The 16,990-nt window shown below is 40.9% G+C and overlaps 1 protein-coding gene across 7 annotated transcripts in view; it reads left to right on the top strand.

Annotated features, from left to right (window-relative positions):
• The window catches only part of TASOR2 (transcription activation suppressor family member 2), a 64,564-nt gene that overhangs the window by 36,325 nt on the left and 11,249 nt on the right, over positions 1–16,990 (top strand). For all 7 annotated transcript variants that reach the window (XM_065921375.1, XM_065921374.1, XM_065921377.1 and 4 more), the window contains 7 exons: positions 2,464–2,564; positions 3,452–3,555; positions 4,443–4,515; positions 4,608–4,673; positions 6,163–6,879; positions 10,737–10,979; positions 14,396–15,254. In XM_065921375.1, coding sequence (XP_065777447.1) covers positions 2,464–2,564; positions 3,452–3,555; positions 4,443–4,515; positions 4,608–4,673; positions 6,163–6,879; positions 10,737–10,979; positions 14,396–15,254 — 2,163 coding nt within the window. The remainder of the gene's footprint in view (positions 1–2,463; positions 2,565–3,451; positions 3,556–4,442; positions 4,516–4,607; positions 4,674–6,162; positions 6,880–10,736; positions 10,980–14,395; positions 15,255–16,990) is intronic.

The raw sequence follows: 16,990 nt of genomic DNA, 5'->3' as shown, positions 1-16,990 counted from the left end.
TATATCAGTTCAGTCGCTTAGTCATGTTCGACTCTTTGCGATTCCATGGACTGCAGCATGCCAGGCTTCCCTGTCCATCACCAACACCCGGAGCTGGTCCATTGAGTCAATGATGCCATCCAACCATCTCATCCTCTGTTGTCCCCTTCTCCTCCCGCCTTCAATCTTTCCCAGCATCAGGGTCTTTCCCAATAAATCAGTTCTTCTCATCAGGTGGCCAAAATATTGGAGCTTCAGCTTCAGTCCTTCCAGTGAATATTCAGGACTGATTTCCTTTAGGATGGACTGGTTGGATCTCCTTGCAGTCCAGGGGATTCCCAAGAGTGTTCTCCAACGCTACAATTCAAAAACATCAGTTCCGAGGTGCTCAGCTTTCTTTATAGTCCAACTCTCACATCCATTCATGACTACTGGAAAAACCATAGCTTTGACTTGATGGACCTTTGTTGACTAAGTAATATCTCTGCTTTTTAATATGTTGTCTAGGTTGATCATAGCTTTTCTTCCAAGGAACAAGCGTCTTTTAAAACAGCTTTTTCACTCTCCTCTTTCACTTTCATCAAGAGGCTCTTTAGCTCTTCTTCACTTTCTGCCATAAGGGTGGTGTCACCTGTGTATCTGAAGTTATTGATATTTCTTCTGGCAATCTTGATTCCAGCTTGGGATTCATTCAGCCTGGCATTTCGCATGATGAACTCTGCATAGAAGTTAAATAAGCAGGGTGACAGTATACAGCCTTCGCATACTCCTTTCCCAATTTGGAACCAGTCCATAGTTCCATGTCCAGTTCAAAGTGTTGCTTCTTGACCTGCATACAGGTTTCTCAGGAGGCGGCAAGGTGGCCTGGTATTCCCATCTCTTTAAGAATTTTCCACAGTTTGTTGTGTTCCACACAGTCAAAGGCTTTGGAGTGGATAAAGTAGTAGTAGATGTTTTTCTGGAACTCTTTTGCTTTTTCTGTGTTCCAACAGATGTCGGCAATTTGATCGCTGGCTTCTCTGCCTTTTCTAAATCCAATTTGAACATCTGGAAGTTTCAGTTCACATACTGTTGAATGATTCACATACCAATCTCATTTGGAGAATTTTTAGCATTACTTGCTAGCATGTGAGATGTGTGTGATTGTTCAGTAGTTTGAGCATTCTTTAGCATTGCCTTTCTTTGGGACTGGAATGAAAATTGACCTTTTCTGGTCCTGTGACCACTGCTGAAGTTTTCCAAATTTGCTGGCATATTGAGTGCAGCACTTTAACAGCATCATCTTTTAGGATTTGAAATAGCTCAGCTGGAATTTCATCACCTCCACTAGCTTTGTTCCTAGTGATGCTTCCTAAGGCCTACTTGACTTCGCACTCCAGGATGTCTGGCTCTAGGTGAGTGATCAAACCCTCATGGTTATCTGGATCATTAAGATCTTTTTTTGTATAGTTCTTCTGTGTATTAGTGCCACACCTTGATATCTTCTGCTTCTGTTAAGGTCCATACCATTTCTGTCCTTTATTGTGCCCATCTTTGCATGAAATGTTCCCTTGGAAAAAAAAAAAGAAATGTTCCCTTGGTATCTCTCATTTTCTAGAAAAGATCTCTAGTCTTTCCCATTCTATTGTTTACCTCTATTTCTTTGCATTGATCACTTAGGAAGGCTTTCTTTTCTCTCCTTGCTGTTCTTTGGAACTCTGCATTCAGACAGGTATATTTTTTGTGTGTGGCGGGGAGTTATAGAAGGAAATGTTTTTCGTAAAAGTGCACACAGAGAAGTATTTAGGGGGAAAAGGAGGTATCTGTAAGTGTACAAGTATTTCTAAATAAGTTTTAAAGAAGGAAATGGTGCTAGTCTAGATGTGCTTCTTTCTGTGGTCCTGCATGGTAGGCAGTCCTGTATTGTCGAAAGCTTTCAACTCTTATGTGGTATAATTTCTAGAAGATTCTCATTCCATTCCAGAATACATAATTCTTCCACACTTCTGGATATTTTGGTTATAACAAAATGCATGCATTCAGTTAATGTGAACATATTTGCAGACCATGGTTTATGAGGTGTTAGTCCTCAGTCATGCCTGACTCTTTGTGACCCCATGGATAGTCTTGTCATGCCCGACTCCTCGTGACCCCGTGGGCTATAGCCTGCCAGGCTTCTCAGTACATAGAATTCTCCAGGCAAGAGTACTGGAGTCGGTTGCCATTCCCTTCTTTAGGGTATCTTCCTGACCCAGGGATTGAACCCAGATCTCCTGCATTGCAGGCAGATTTTTTATTGTCTGAGCCACTAGGGAAGCCAATTTATAAGCTCATATACCCAAAAATTTCTAGTTATGAATATATGCATTATTTGACTTAGAGTTTATAGATTTAAGAATTTTTGTGATTTTAATAGTTTTGTTTTCATTTATATTAGAAAATCAAAAGTTATGAAGCTCTAGTTTCAATGTTTATTACATTACATGATATTGTTTTGTTTTTTAGACCACATGAACTAGATTTTAAGTATGTAATGAAAGTGTCATCTTTGAAAGAGAGACTACCAGAAGCTGCTTTTAAAAAACAGAATTACATGGAGCACAAAGGTCTGTTCAGATGTTATGGTACACTGCGTGTCCTGAGCTTTGTTCCGGTTGTTTTCCACTCTCTCTTTCATACACACACGTGTGTGCACACATACTTTCTCTCCCTCCTTACTTCTGTTTTTCCCTTAAGTGATTCTTAAAAGGGTCTTTTGTGAAAGGGATAGAGTAACCATGTGATTCAGTTCCTGGGAGGCCAGCTCAAAGTGATGAACAGTAGTTTTCATTTAATATGGCAGAGACTAGCTTTAATATAGAATACTGAGGGAATTAAGCAGAGATACACTTACAAACAGTTGGAAACTCATAATCATAGTATACTTTCAAGGAGAACAGAGGTTTTGTGGTTGTTTTTATTTATTTACCACTGACTCTGGAACAACACAGGTTTGAATCGCTTAAGTCCACTTATAAGCAGTTTTTTTTCAGTAGTACATATTATAGTACCACCCAATCCATGGGTGTGGAATCATGATTACCCAGGGTAATCATATATTGGAAATAACTGACTGTGCAGAGGGTTGAGGGAGAGGCATTCAAGGGTCACCTATACTTTTAAATGAAGAAATAAAGCAGCAAACATGAGAAGGAAAGTTCTTAGTCATTTAGATTAATTCATGACAACATTGATGTTTTTATTTATATGTATTTATTTGTCTTCTTAACTTTATATTTGTGTAGTATAAATAAAAGCATTGTTTTTAAATACTGTATACAGTAACTTTTTATTAAGGGGTTTTATAACCAAGAACATTGAATGATCCATGTTTTTTGAATAGTATTCCTATTTCTTCTTTTAAAATATAAAATGAATAAATCAGTTGTTAAAAAAAATAAGCATCATAGTATTTTAAAATAAGAAATGTTCTGTTTCTGATTTTTTTCCACAGTCTGTTGCCAAGACATGTGCTTCAATATGTATGAGGTGGAGCTCTCAAACAAACAGGGGGAGAAAGTGGATAAACTAATAGAATACATTAAAAGGGAACAGTTGGTAAGAGTCATCCATTTAACATATAATTATTATTTTCCCTGAAATTGAGAACTTGATACACAGAGACTAGGAGAAACATATGGAGATGCACCATAGTGATGGTTCCTGTGGATGGCGTTCTAATAAAGAATTAGAAGTCTTTTTTTCATACTTGAGTTGTTAGTGAATGATTTATTAATTTATCAGATTTGTAGGCTTATGACCTGACAATTTTTGAAATAAGAGTATTTTATCGCTTCATGAAGTGGTATATTTATTCTGTTTTTTTAAACTCAGTGATTATTATATGAACATTGGATTTTGTCTTTGTTATGTGTATATAGGCTTTTGAAATGGTGAATAATGGGAAAGAAGAGCTGCATTTTCTGTCTGCATTTCTTATTACCAGGGACCTAATGATGTTATTGCCTGTTTTTAACCCATCTCCTAGTATGCTGTGGAAAGGATTTCTTTAATGGATGATATCTTCCAGTTTTTCTAGTTGCAGGATTCTGTGATATGTTTTGTGTTAACCTGAGCTTATTGATGTTAATCATAGGTCTGATTGACCTTGAATTTGTAGTGGCTAACGGGAAACAGAGCAGCTACTTGCACAGCGTGACAATGAAAAGAGTTTCTGATTGATTTGTTACATAGTTGAACACTATCCAAAAACTAACCCTTGATGTCCCAGTTATTTATTATATGTAGCCCTAACAAGGCAAAGATTATCTGAGCAGTAAGGGACTTGAAATTTCTGATACTGGGGACAAAATTGTTCTGCTTCCCATAAATACTAAAATTTCAAGAATCTTTTTCCTTAACTTTTCATAAGGTTAAAAATCTCTGAAGAATGTGGTAGAAGGAAGAGGGAATTGAATCTTCTTTCTTGCTTTTTTATGTTTAAGGCAATAATCAAATGCTTAGAAGATCGAGAATTTTTCATTTTACTTACATCATCAGCCTTAATGTCCGAAACAGGTAAGGACAACTTTTTCGAAAAAATGTTTTCCAATATGTTTACTTTTATCAAATCAGCAACCTGATTTTCTTCTGATTCTCATTCTGTGTAGGTTTTGGAGAGGAGCAGACAGGTCTACATGGATTGCATTTATTCCATTCACCTCCATCAGCAGCAGGTAAGGGCACAGGCAGTCCACGACAGCTGTGGGCCATGTTTCAGTCCTCATCTTAAACCCCAAGCAGCACATGACTCTGGCAACTGTTTTCTTCTCTGAAATAACTTTCCCCCTTTACTCTCCCTGGTCAATCCTTCATCTCTACAGGCTTATCCTTGCAAGTCTACTCCGCACTCAGGTATCCACCTGCCTATTGACATCTCTTTCCATCTAGGTGTCTCAGATGTTACTCACATTCAGCATGTCCAAAACTGGATTCAGTTGTTCTTGAAGAGCAATAGCCAGGAAGTAGTTTTATCATAGTCTCCCCGTCAGTAGGACTTAAAGTCTTCACAGAAGCACTTGCCTTTGTCTGGACTGCTTGTCTCCTTCCCCAGGACCAGGAATTGTCTATTAGGGGCAAAAAGTATTGCTCATGCAGGATATAAATAGATATACAGTAGATCGGTGGTATTAGAATTTCAGAGGGCAGTTAGGAAACAAAGTCCAGAAAGGCTCTGGTAAGGGGAGATAATAAGTAAAACTGGAGAATAAGCACAGTCTAGCCTCTCATGCAGAGCTGTCAGGTGTCAGCCTGATTGTCACTTTAATGAGTCCATCACCACTCTTCCTTCATTGAGGAACACAGACTAGTCAGTCTAGTTACATAATATTAACTTGAGGGTTACTTAGGGGTTTACTTTGTTTGAGTTCAGTTGGTTCCCATCACAAGGAAAAAAATTTTTTTACTTCTTTAATTTTGTATCTACTGATATGATGGATGTTCACTGGACTTACTGAGGTAACTGTTTAAATGATGTATGTAAGTCAGATCATTATGCTGTAAATTCTGAATGTACACAGTGCTGTATTTCAATTATATCTCATGCTGGGAGGGATTGGGGGCAGGAGGAGAAGGGGACGACAGAGGATGAGATGGCTGAATGGCATCACTGACTCGATGGACATGAGTTTGAGTAAACTCCGGGAGTTGGTGATGGACAGGGAGGCCTGGCATGCTGCGATTCATGGTGTCGCAAAGAGTCGGACACGACTGAGCGACTGAACTGAACTGAACTGAAAGCTAGAAGAAAAAGGAAAGTCAAAATGCGAACCAAAGGACGTTTGCACCTTTGACTACCTTGTTAAGAGAGTTTGAAGTAGGTCATATAAGGTACAGATAAGAACAGAAAAGCAATTCTGCCAACTCTGAGCCGGTGCTATTTTTCGGAGCTGGAGCCAGGCCTGCCTTCTTCATTCTCATCTTATCATCCCTCCTGAATGACTCTGTTTTGATTCTGTGTGTATGTATTTTCATATATATGAAGATAATATATATTCATTAAATGCATTCATAAACCTTCTATTAATTGCTATTTAGATTACCATTTGAAACACTGCATCATATTTAACCATCCTATAATTTTGTAACGTAAAGCATTTTTTTTCTGCATGATTTTTGAAAAAAAAAAAGAACTTCAGGTTTTTAATACACGTATATATATTTTAGGTCTGACAGACTTGAAAGTTGAAGATGACATCTCATTGAAAGTGGTGCCTGTTTTGCCTGCCCTCAATTGTGCCCTGCTAGAAGCAAAGAAATCACTTTCTGAAAAAGGAATCTCTCTAAACACGTTAGTAAAGCATAATTTCCAAGACTTGTCCAAGGTGAACAAAAGCCCTCCGCTGACTGCTGCTTCCCAGGATGGATTTAAGGAAACCGGCTTCTCTGGCCAAGTGTCCAGTGCTTTTGACTTGACTCCTCCAGCTGAAAAGTGCCCTTTACAGTCTTTAACTCAGCTGAAGTCTTATTTTTCAGATGCGAGTGGGTACATTTTGGGAGTGTCTACTGTGTTAGGTCTATTGGCAGAGCGTCCTCAGTCTCCTTGTATTTCAGATGGGATTTGCAATACAGGCTTTTCTTTAGTGATGACTCCAGATCCTGAATTTCACGATTCAGAAGCAGAAGGAAGAAAAGATATAGAAACTGGAAATAGCTCTGAAGATGTGTTTCAAGCAAGACAGGGAGCTCTGGTCCCGCTGAGCCTAGCACCAAATCTGAGAGTGCAGCCCAAGAGAAAGGCGAGCACTCTGCCCATGGTACAGAGTAAAAGGGTGAACTTGCACCGACCCTTCCCCAAAAGGACTGCTGGAGGAAGCAAGGGTCCCGCCTCTACCACGACTCTCAAGCTAGTCAAAGGACAGTTTCCTCAGAGGAGAAAAAGAGGTAAGCACATCATGTGGGTTTTCAAACGTTGTGTCTCCATCCTGTCCCTGTGTGACCGTCCTGGACCATAGCTTGGTGACATCTGTGAGTTTTCTCCCGGTGGCTTGTTTGCGCACTAGAGCTGGGGAGCACTGATCTAGCTGACAGGTGAAAGTCAACAGGACAAGAGCTTGCCCACCAGAAGCTCCTATTCACTTGTAAAACTGCTCCTATTCACTTGTGAAATTGCCACTTAGTTATTTACTTACCTTTCTAAGAAATAAGGTCTTTCAGTTTCTGAACTGCCCTGGGACAGATTGGACAGGATCTCCTAACATCAGGCACACTAAGAGCAACTGGTAGAAAGTTTTGAGTGACGGCCTGAGCACATCTAAAGAGGGTCCACCTGGGCCTCCACGACCAGAGTACCCTGGGGCAGAGTTCTAATCCTTGGTGTATTCTAAAGGTGGTCACCTGGACCTGCTGTCTGGTACGGACCTACTGAAACAGTGTCCAGTGGCCTGGAGAAGTATGTAAAGAAACAGTTCATAAGTGGTTTTATTGTCCCTGAAAACTGAGTAGGAGCCCGCATCCAGAGCCATTTAGCATTAGTCAAGTGCGCTTGAGCCAGCAGAGCACAGCAGACAGCACAACTCTGGCTTAGAGCCCCCTCAGATATGTGTAGTGTATTTGTTTAAAACTAGGGCACTTAAAGGAAATCAGTCCTTAATATTTATTGGAAGGACTGATGCTGAAGCTGAAACTCCAATACTTTGGCCACCTGATGTATAGAACCGACTCATTAGAAAAGACCCTGATGCTGGGAAAGATTGAAGGCAAGAGAAGGGGATGACAGAGGATGAGATGGTTGGATGGCATCACCGACTCAATGGACATGAGTTTGAGTAAGCTCCGGGAGTTGGTGATAGACAGGGAGTCCTGGCATGCTGCAGTCCATGGGGGTCGCAAAGAGTCGGACACGACTGAGTGACTGAACTGAACTGAACTAAACTGAACTGAGGGAACTTACGCTCCATGTTCCCTTCGAGAAGGGCGAGCAGACTGTGGCCAGGGCCCCTCAGGCATTTCCCCATCCTCTCTGTACTTGACCGCAGGCAAAGCGGGAAGGTGCTTATGAGTGTGTGCCTTAGCCGGCCCTGTCTGTCATGTTGTCTGTCATCAAAATGTAACACTTTTGATGCCTAAAGAAGAAATACTGGAGATGTGTGGATCCCCCAGGATCCTAGATAATTAAGATTTTACCCTTTGGTTTAACAAATAGTTATTTCTGACCAATTATAGTTTGAGAAATGGTGTGTGTGTTTAGGAAGGTGGTGGAAAGAAGGGAAGCATGAAGCAGCCACACACATACTGTTTCCGCACACATTCCAGGCCAACCGTATTGGCTTTCTTCTCTATATGAATATACTTAAAGGTATTAAATATAGTATCTATAATTCAACATATATGTTGTCATTATTTCTCAAAATGTTTTAAATTTCATCCACTGTAAGAAATATGTTTTATGTTTTAGTCCAGTATACGCAAATGCATACATACTGAAACAGAAATTTCAGAAAACATTTACCCTAACTTTGTGCAGTATAATCTGATATATTCTGTTTCATTTAATAAAGAATTCTGGTTGCAGCCCACTAGGTTTATTTGACAGTCCACCCATGGGTTATTGTGCGCAGTTTGAGAGACATGCTGTTGAGTGATGCAGATAAGCAGGGTAGTCCCCGCAGGGTCGTGTTTCCCCTTTTCCTCCCAGGACCTGGGTCATGAGAGGTGTTCACTTCCTACCCGTGCAGATCTAACATGTCCCCTCATCTTGATCATCTCATCTTGTTTCCTTTCTCTTCTCAATTTAATATTAACCATTTTCCACTTTTATGCAGGAGACCTGGGTTCAATCCCTGGGTTGGGAAGATCCCCTGGAGAAAAAAAAAGGCTACCCACTCCAGTATTCTGGCCTGGAGAATTCCATGGACTGTATAGTCCATGGGGTCACACAGAGTCGGACATGACTGAGTGACTTTCAGTTTCACTTTCATTTTCCTGCTTGATTTATATTTTGCCTTTTTTATGGCAACATTTTTTAAAATTGCAACTGATGTAGAATCAGAAGTCTTATTCTGGAAACAAAAATATGCTACTCTGTTGCCTTTATTAGTTTAGTAGGGAAGAAAATAATTAAACCCAGGGAAATGTTCAACATTAAGGGAGCCTAAAAGCTTTTTAAAAAACCACTTATTCCTCTAATTTTCAGAAACATGAAGTTGGCCTCTTTTTTACATTTCACTAATAACCATCACATTCTTATACTGTTTAGTATCATTTTTCTGTTAGCAATTAGCAACAGTATTTTCTATATGATGTGATTTTAAAATATTTACACACATTCACAAGTATGATAAATTTATATACACAGTGTGGAAAACAGTTTTCACAGGGAACATTTATTAACATTTTTTTTTAAACTCTTAAAGCACTAAAACACTTGCTATGTTTGATACAAGCAGGTCATTAATAGTTTTTTTCTCATCTCCCTCCACCTTTAGCTCTTTCCTTAAGAAGTAAACCTGAGCATTTTGTAAGTTCAGTTTGGTTCAGTTGCTCAGTCGTGTCCGATTCTTTGCAACCCCATGGGCTATAGAACGCCAGCCTTCCCTGTCCATCACCAACTCCCGGAGCTTATTCAAACTCATGTCCATTGAGTCAGTTCTGCCATCCAACTGTCTCATCCTCTGTCGTCCCCTTCTCCTCCCGGTTTCAATCTTTGCCAGCATCAGAGTCTTTTCCAATGAGTCAGTTCTTCACATCAGGTGGCCAAAGTATTGGAGCTTCAGCTTCAGTCCTTCCAATGAATATTCAGAGATGATTTCCTTTAGGATGGACTAGTTGGATCTCCGTGCAGTCCAAGGGATTCTCGTCTTCTCCAGCACCACAGTTCAAAACCATCAATTCTTCGGCACTCAGCTTTCTTTATAGTCCAGTTCTCACATCCATACATGAATACTGGAAAAACCATAGCTTTTCTTCCAAGGAGCAAATTTTTTTTAAATTTCATGACTGCAGTCACCATCTGCAGTGATTTGGGAGCCCAAAAAAATAAAGTCTGTCACTGTTTCCATTGTTTCCCCATTTATTTGCCATGAATTGATGGGACCGGATGCCATGATCTTAGTTTTCTGAATGTTGAGTTTTAAGCCAACTTTTTCACTCTCCTCTTTCACTTTCATCAACAGGCTCTTTAGTTTTTCTTTGCTTTCTGATATAAGGGTAGTAGGTTGATAGGGAATTAAATCAGATGAGGACTTTGTTCAGTGTCCCTTCCTCCATCCCTCTTAAGAGGTGATTTTTCAAGCAGGTGTTAAGGCTTTGGTATTAATATTTAGGTGTAGTGAAGAAAAACATGTAAGGTCTTTGTAAATCTGCAGTCTTATCTCTACAGTGTGCTTACGGTTTCAACCACGTCACTTCATGAGAGCTTTGTTGCTTTTGTGTAAATTAAGTTATTTGTCCCAGTGCTGTGAACTAAAATATTCAGCCTTACCTGTCACATCAGTCAGCAAAGATTATGAAATTTTTACAAAAACTGTTGTTTTATTTTTAGAAAGTTATTACTCTGATATTTTCTTCTAATCTGGATAGATAGACCAAACTTAACAAGTTCATATTTTTATACTTATGTGAGAGCTTTTTAACTCTTGCTTTGTTAAAAGAAAAATTGTTAATGAATTATCCCAAATTTTATATTTTATTCCCCATTACTAAAGTTACCCCCATACAACATAAGAAATCAAAGGAGAAAGCTATGCTGATAAAATATGTGAGCCCCCACCTCTTAAAAAACGGTGTCTTTTCTGCATAAGGTGCTGAAGTGCTGACTGCACAGTTTGTGCAGATAACCAAACTGGATAGGAAAGCCCAAGAAGCTCCTAGTTCTAAAGATGTTCCAGTGGCAACAAATGCTAAAAGGGCAAGGAGACGAGAGACCTCTCCAGACACCCCTGTTCCAACGGCTAAGCCACCCACGAAGAAATCTCCACAAAAACAGAGGGTAAATATAGTAAAAGGCAATCAGAATCCAAGACTCAGAAAACAGCCACAACCTGGTAAGAAACATACTTCCTATATATCTCAACACCACAATACAGACTAATCGAGATTGCAAGATAGTATGTTGACCAGTATGAGATCAGCTGAAGTCTGTCAGGTTCTTGCTGTCTTCTGTAGTTCAGACTCTGACAGGACGAGTAACTTGGTTTCCTATTTTGAATCAATTAGGAAGGTGTGAAGATTCATGCCTTTATTAAGTAAAACCTACTTTTCAGTTTGCAGAAAGCCAGAACAGAAACAGTTTACCAGAGTTAAAGTATAAATGGTCTTTTTAAGTGACTAAATTCACAAGCAGGTAGCATATGGCAGTACTTTTCTGGACCATAATCAGTTATAAAAAGGAGAAGTTAAAAGTCTGCCCAGAGGGAACTATAAAGAGGTGGTTCAAAGCAGTCAAGAATCCAGAATGCTGTATTTGGTCTTAAAAAGGCATTAAGTTTATTTACTTCTGCATTTGTGGAAGAGGATAATGGAATCTCCTTATGTGAGCTTCTGTGTTCCACCTGCTGGAAGCTCCTCATCACTGGAAAGTTCTCAAGTCATCATGGCCTTGGCTCTTCACCTCGATGCACGCCGCTCTCATGCCCATGCTCTCTGAGTGCAGTGCAGCCCCCACCACTTGGCAAGACCTGTGCCATTTACAGGGTTTTCAGTCTTGAGTCCTGTTGTGCTAGTGCTGTTTCTTGTTTAGAAAAACCTTCATTTCCTCATACCTTTGTAATCCTATCAGTTTTCTGTCTAATCTCATGATTCTTCTTTCTCTCTTATCTATCTTTAGATTTTTAAAAAATCTTAGGTAGAATTCAGGGAAAAAAACTTTTGTTGATGTGATGGTGTTACCGATGAGCTTGGTTTTTTTCTTTCCTTTTTTTTTTTTTTTTTTAAAGTTTTCAAGTGCACCTCACTGCAGCAAAACCTGTGACCCCACATTGGAGGCACGGAGTCTTAACCACTGGACCTGTAGGGAAGTCCCTTTCCTCAGTTTGTTTCAAGTTGTTTATGACTGAAGATATCCTGAAATATCATCACTGTACAGCCTATAGAGAGTCATACCAAACGCTGACTCTGCTTGTCACCCCAGGCGATCACAAGGTAGTCTCCCCAAGGCTCCATATCTCTCCCCTGCCGTTTCCCCGTGCCAGGCTCCCACACTCCACACCTGTGGTCACTGCTGTGAATCGCCTGGGCTCAGCTCAGTCACATAGAGGCGTTTCCTGGGACTCTGATCTGCACTCATCTCTCCTTTCTTTCAATTCCTTTTGGGCTTTTGAGAACATACTGTTCCAGTCATCTAGTGTGTCTTGGTTCTGTCTTTCCAATTAGTTTGTAGACAGGATGAGCATAGACACATACATAATGCCATGTCGTTAGAATTCCTTGTGCCGAACTGGCCTCCAGATACTTGCAGGCTCGTCCATTAGTGGAGGTGTATGATGGCATTGGCAGCAAATGCAAAGTTTTCACAATGTGCATTCAGAAAAAGCCTGATTTGTATTGCAAATGTCTGTATACATCCTGCAGCCATATTCCAAGTTAAAATTGTAAGATTACCACCTTTTAAATAATGTCTTAATTTTTCTTTTATGTCTTAATCTGCTTCATTTCTTTTACTTGAAATATTAGAAAAAACAAAGAATTTTTTTAAAAAGTAACACTGAAAGAAAAAAAAAGAAAGAAATATTAGAGTTTAAGAAGGCTTAATCATTTTGTTACTGAAGCTGATGGTTTTCTGTCCTTTTTAAAGTTTTCAATATAGTTTTTATTTATTGAAATCTCTATATCTTTATATTTCATTTGGCATCTTCTTATGTATATTTCTTAAGAAGAGATAATCAGTATTGTATTTTTAATGAATTGAAAATGTCTAACAAGTCACTTAAGTGATTTACCTGAAATGCTGCTGCTGCTGCTAAGTCGGTTCAGTCGTGTCCGACTCTGTGCGATCCCATAGACGGCAGCCCACCAGACTACCCCATCCCTGGGATTCTCCAGGCAAGAACACTGGAGTGGGTTGCCGTTTCCTGCTCCAATGAATGAAAGGGCAAAGGGAAAATGAAGTCGCTCAGTCGGGTCTGACTCTTAGCGACCCCATGGACTGCAGCCTACCAGACTCCTCTGTCCATTGGATTTTCCAGGCAAGAGTACTAAAGTGAGTCACCAGTGCCTTCTCCATTACCTGAAATGACACATACTTATTAAAATGGACTCTGTCGCTTGATTCTATACAGAATGGCACTCGGTATAAGAGCCATGGTATTAAAGGTAGAATGAACTGTCAGCAGACATATCGATCCTAAAATGGACTTCATGTTTCCAGTACACCCAGGGGGCTCATGAGACAACTCTCTGGGTCACTTTCTCCCACCTCACTCCCTTGGAGCTTTGTATGTTAAATACAAACTGGGCAGTGCTTGATTAATTCCACCCTACTCACCATATTCACACTCTCATCTTTCTGTTTGACGACCTCATAAGCCAGAGTTTCCTCTGTAAACGTATTGTCACTGGCCTTTGGAGACAGGTTGGTAATTCATGTCAGACCTGCTACTACTAATTATAAAGAGGGGGGCACATTTGGCTTTTCTGTTCATCCAGCCACCTGCTACAGGGACTCACTGCCTAGTTCTGTTGTGAGCTTTGTCCTTCGTGATAACCGCTTTTAAGAAGGCAAGTAAACCACCTGAGCATGTGTTTTCTGACCAGAGGCACATGGGGAGATTTGACTACCTGCTGAAAGAATTATCAGTAGATAAGGAGATTTGCTTTTTTGCAGAGCAGAGAAGAAATGTTTTCAATGTTAAAACTGAAGTTTTAAAACTTGAAGTTAATTGGCAATTCAGAATATTCTTAAAACAGTTCTCATGTTTTATTCTTATCATAACATTGTAATTAAACATCAGTATGGTTAAAATTGTCTCTATTTTGAACTTCGGTGATTTCTGTAATGACTTGTGAAAAGATTTCTAAGGAAGTACGTTAACATTCTATAATATACACTTTAAACTTAGAAACTCTTAGATTCTCACTAGACTGTAAGCCATCTGAAGGCAGAAGTCTTGTTTTCTTGTTTTGGGTTTTTTTTTTTTTTTTTGTCTTTGTATATTTCTCTAGCTGAGCAGTATGCCTTGTGTGTAGATCAGTACATGCAGTTTCAAAGGGTGATTTTTTTTTTAAATTAATATGCATACTCCTTAGGGCTTGTTCCTCTGGAAAACACATTATAAAACCTCAGGGAACTGGATAAGACCTCAGTCTGATAATAAAAACTTAATACAAACCTTGCAACATACTAAGAAGTTTTTCTTGAATATGTCCCCCAAACTGTTCCCTTTCATTGAGCCATAGTAATACAACAAAGAATTAGTTGTATGGAAATCAAATTTTATTTGTCTTTTTTTCTCTTACACTGAAGCCAAAGGAGAAACTGCTTTACAGCTTCAATCAGAAATTTCCAGTGGTCAAGATGTTATTAGCATAAATACAGCCCAACCAGAACATGTCACAGTGGCCCCAAAAGCCCCGACTGAAACCTCCGTTGTCGGCTGTGACTCCCAGGCCCTAAACATGCTGGCCGACCTGGCTCTGAGTGCTGCTACCTCCAGCACGCCATCCCCCGAGCCCAGAAACCTCCCCTGCTCCCTGGAGCTGCCGCAAAACACTGTTCCACTTTCTAAAGAACAGCTTTTGTGTGGGACATCAGACCACGAATACCACAGAGGAGTTAAAAGTCAGAAAGGTGGGCCGTTACCCAAGCCCTCCTCTGACCAGAGTAATCTGTCTTCAGACCCCATGGTCAGCCCAGAGGAAGAGAGCGTGGGTCCTGGCAGTTGGGCCCCTGCAGAAGCCCAGCCAGCACTTCCCAAGGAGACCCACGAGAGTTCCAATGCAAGCCAGACCTCTTTCGTGGCTGCGGAGCATTCCTACGCCCTGCTCCTCGCAGAACATTCAAAGAGGGGGGGCCCAGGCTTGGCCTTTGCTAAGAGCAGCACCAAAGGCTCTGACATGGGGACCCCTGTGGGGAAGGTTGTACCCTTCCTGCGCCCGAAGATGACGTCCCCGCCTCAGAAGCTCTCCATGGCCCTGGCCTTCAGGCACAGGGGCAGGTTGCTGCCCACTGGCCCGCAGGACTTCTGCTGCTCCTCGCACACGGTATTCTGCTGTGACGGCTCCTTTAAGGTCACGTTCACATGCGAAGCAGATTACTCTTTCAGCTTAGACAGCAAGTACACCAACAACCCGCTGGAGAAGACTGTGGTCAGAGCACTGCATGGGTGAGTAGGGGCGACACATCAATACCTCGATGCAGGGATAAGGGATGCTGTGCTCAGTCTGAGGAAGGAGAAAGAAGGGTGTAAAATCCAGTAAATGAGTAATACTGAGAGTGGATCACTGAGCTGCTCCTTCATGAGTCTTTCTGGTCCTTGAACTGTAATATGTAAATAAGGTCTTGGTGGAGAATAGTGAGGTAAAGGAGTAATGCTTTGCAGACTGAATCGCAGAAGAAACATTTAAAGAATTACTTGGGGACTTCCATGGTGGTCCAGTGGCTGAGACTCCTCCTTCCCCAAACAGGATTAGGATTAGGTTCAATCCCTAGTCAGGGAACTAGATCCCATTGCTTCAACTAAGACCCAGTGCAGCCAAATCAGTAAATAAATAATTTAAAAAACAAAACAAAACTTGTAGCTTGTCAGGTTGGTCACATTGCTGTGAGTGAGCACATTTACATGGGGTTGTTCTAGAAATCTTCCTTAGGGACCAAGGCAGAATAGGGGAGAGCTAAGAGCACTGGCTTTGGAGCGTGGACCAGCCTCCGTGTGGAGTCAAGGCTCCCCCAGCTCTCAGAACAGCACTTCTGGCCCTTCATGATACTCAACCTGGGAGCTCACTGAACTGTGGGTTCTGACTCTGTTTGGGGTAGGGCCTGAAGAGTCTACATTTCTCACCAGTGTCCAGATGACACCTGGGAAGGGTGACAGTCTGTGAGCAATGCTTTTAACGAGTTTAGTAATAGCCATGTGATGAGGGTTTGCACGGTGACAGGCTGGTACTGAACAGTGACTACTGCTGTTAGCAGTGAGCATTGGCCTGTGACCTCAGCTCCTGGCAGGGGGACAATGCTTGTGCAGGGCCCTGAATTCCGTCGGACTGCTCTCCTTGCTCCAGGACCAGCTCACACCTAAAAGCCTGCACTTGCTCAGGAGGGTTACTTCCTTTCCCTGAACCCTGGCCCCACTCTGTAACCCCTCTGACTCATTGCACTCACTCTGCTGTTCTTTGGCCTGGCACATGGCCAGAAGTGTGTTCTGTCTCCCTTCTGGTTTCAGGAGAGTCTTCAAAGCTGGGATCTGAAAATAGTGCAGTTCTGCTGAACTACCTGATTACTTTAATCTTCAGACTTCCCAACTGTTAGACATGTAGAATTAGAAAAGAAATGAGTTGGCCAGACTTTCCGGAAGCCAGGAGATAAGTATTTGGGAAGTCACTGAAGCCATTATTCACATAAGGTGTCTGTTTTGTCCCAGGAGAGCTCGCTCAGAGTGGGAAGGCCTGTGTTCTTTTTTTTTTTTTTAGAGTTAATATTCTTTTTTTTTTTCATTTATTTTTATTAGTTGGAGGCTAATTACTTTACAATATTGTAGTGGTTTTTGTCATACATTGACATGAATCAGCCGTGGATTTACATGTGTTCCCTATCCTGAGAGAATAGCATTGAAACAAGTATACTATCAAGGGTGAAACAGATCACCAGCCCAGGTTAGATGCATGAGACAAGTGCTCAGGGCTGGTGCACTGGGAAGACCCAGAGGCCTGTGTTCTCATCATGGTTCTTCCACTCACAGAGTTTGTGTTTTGAAAGAAGTCACTTAAAACTCTGATTTCCAGTTCCTTGCTCTGTCTCTGTAAAAAAAAGGGATGAGATGCATTGTAATTATTTGTTAAATCAACTTTGCTTTTGTCTTATTTTTATTTCATGCTCATGTAATTTTTAAAAGAAAACAACATA

The sequence above is a fragment of the Muntiacus reevesi genome, chromosome 2 (assembly GCF_963930625.1).
Source record: "Muntiacus reevesi chromosome 2, mMunRee1.1, whole genome shotgun sequence".
In the NCBI taxonomy this organism is placed as follows: domain Eukaryota; kingdom Metazoa; phylum Chordata; class Mammalia; order Artiodactyla; family Cervidae; genus Muntiacus; species Muntiacus reevesi.
This window is presented reverse-complemented; position numbering and strand designations above follow the sequence as displayed.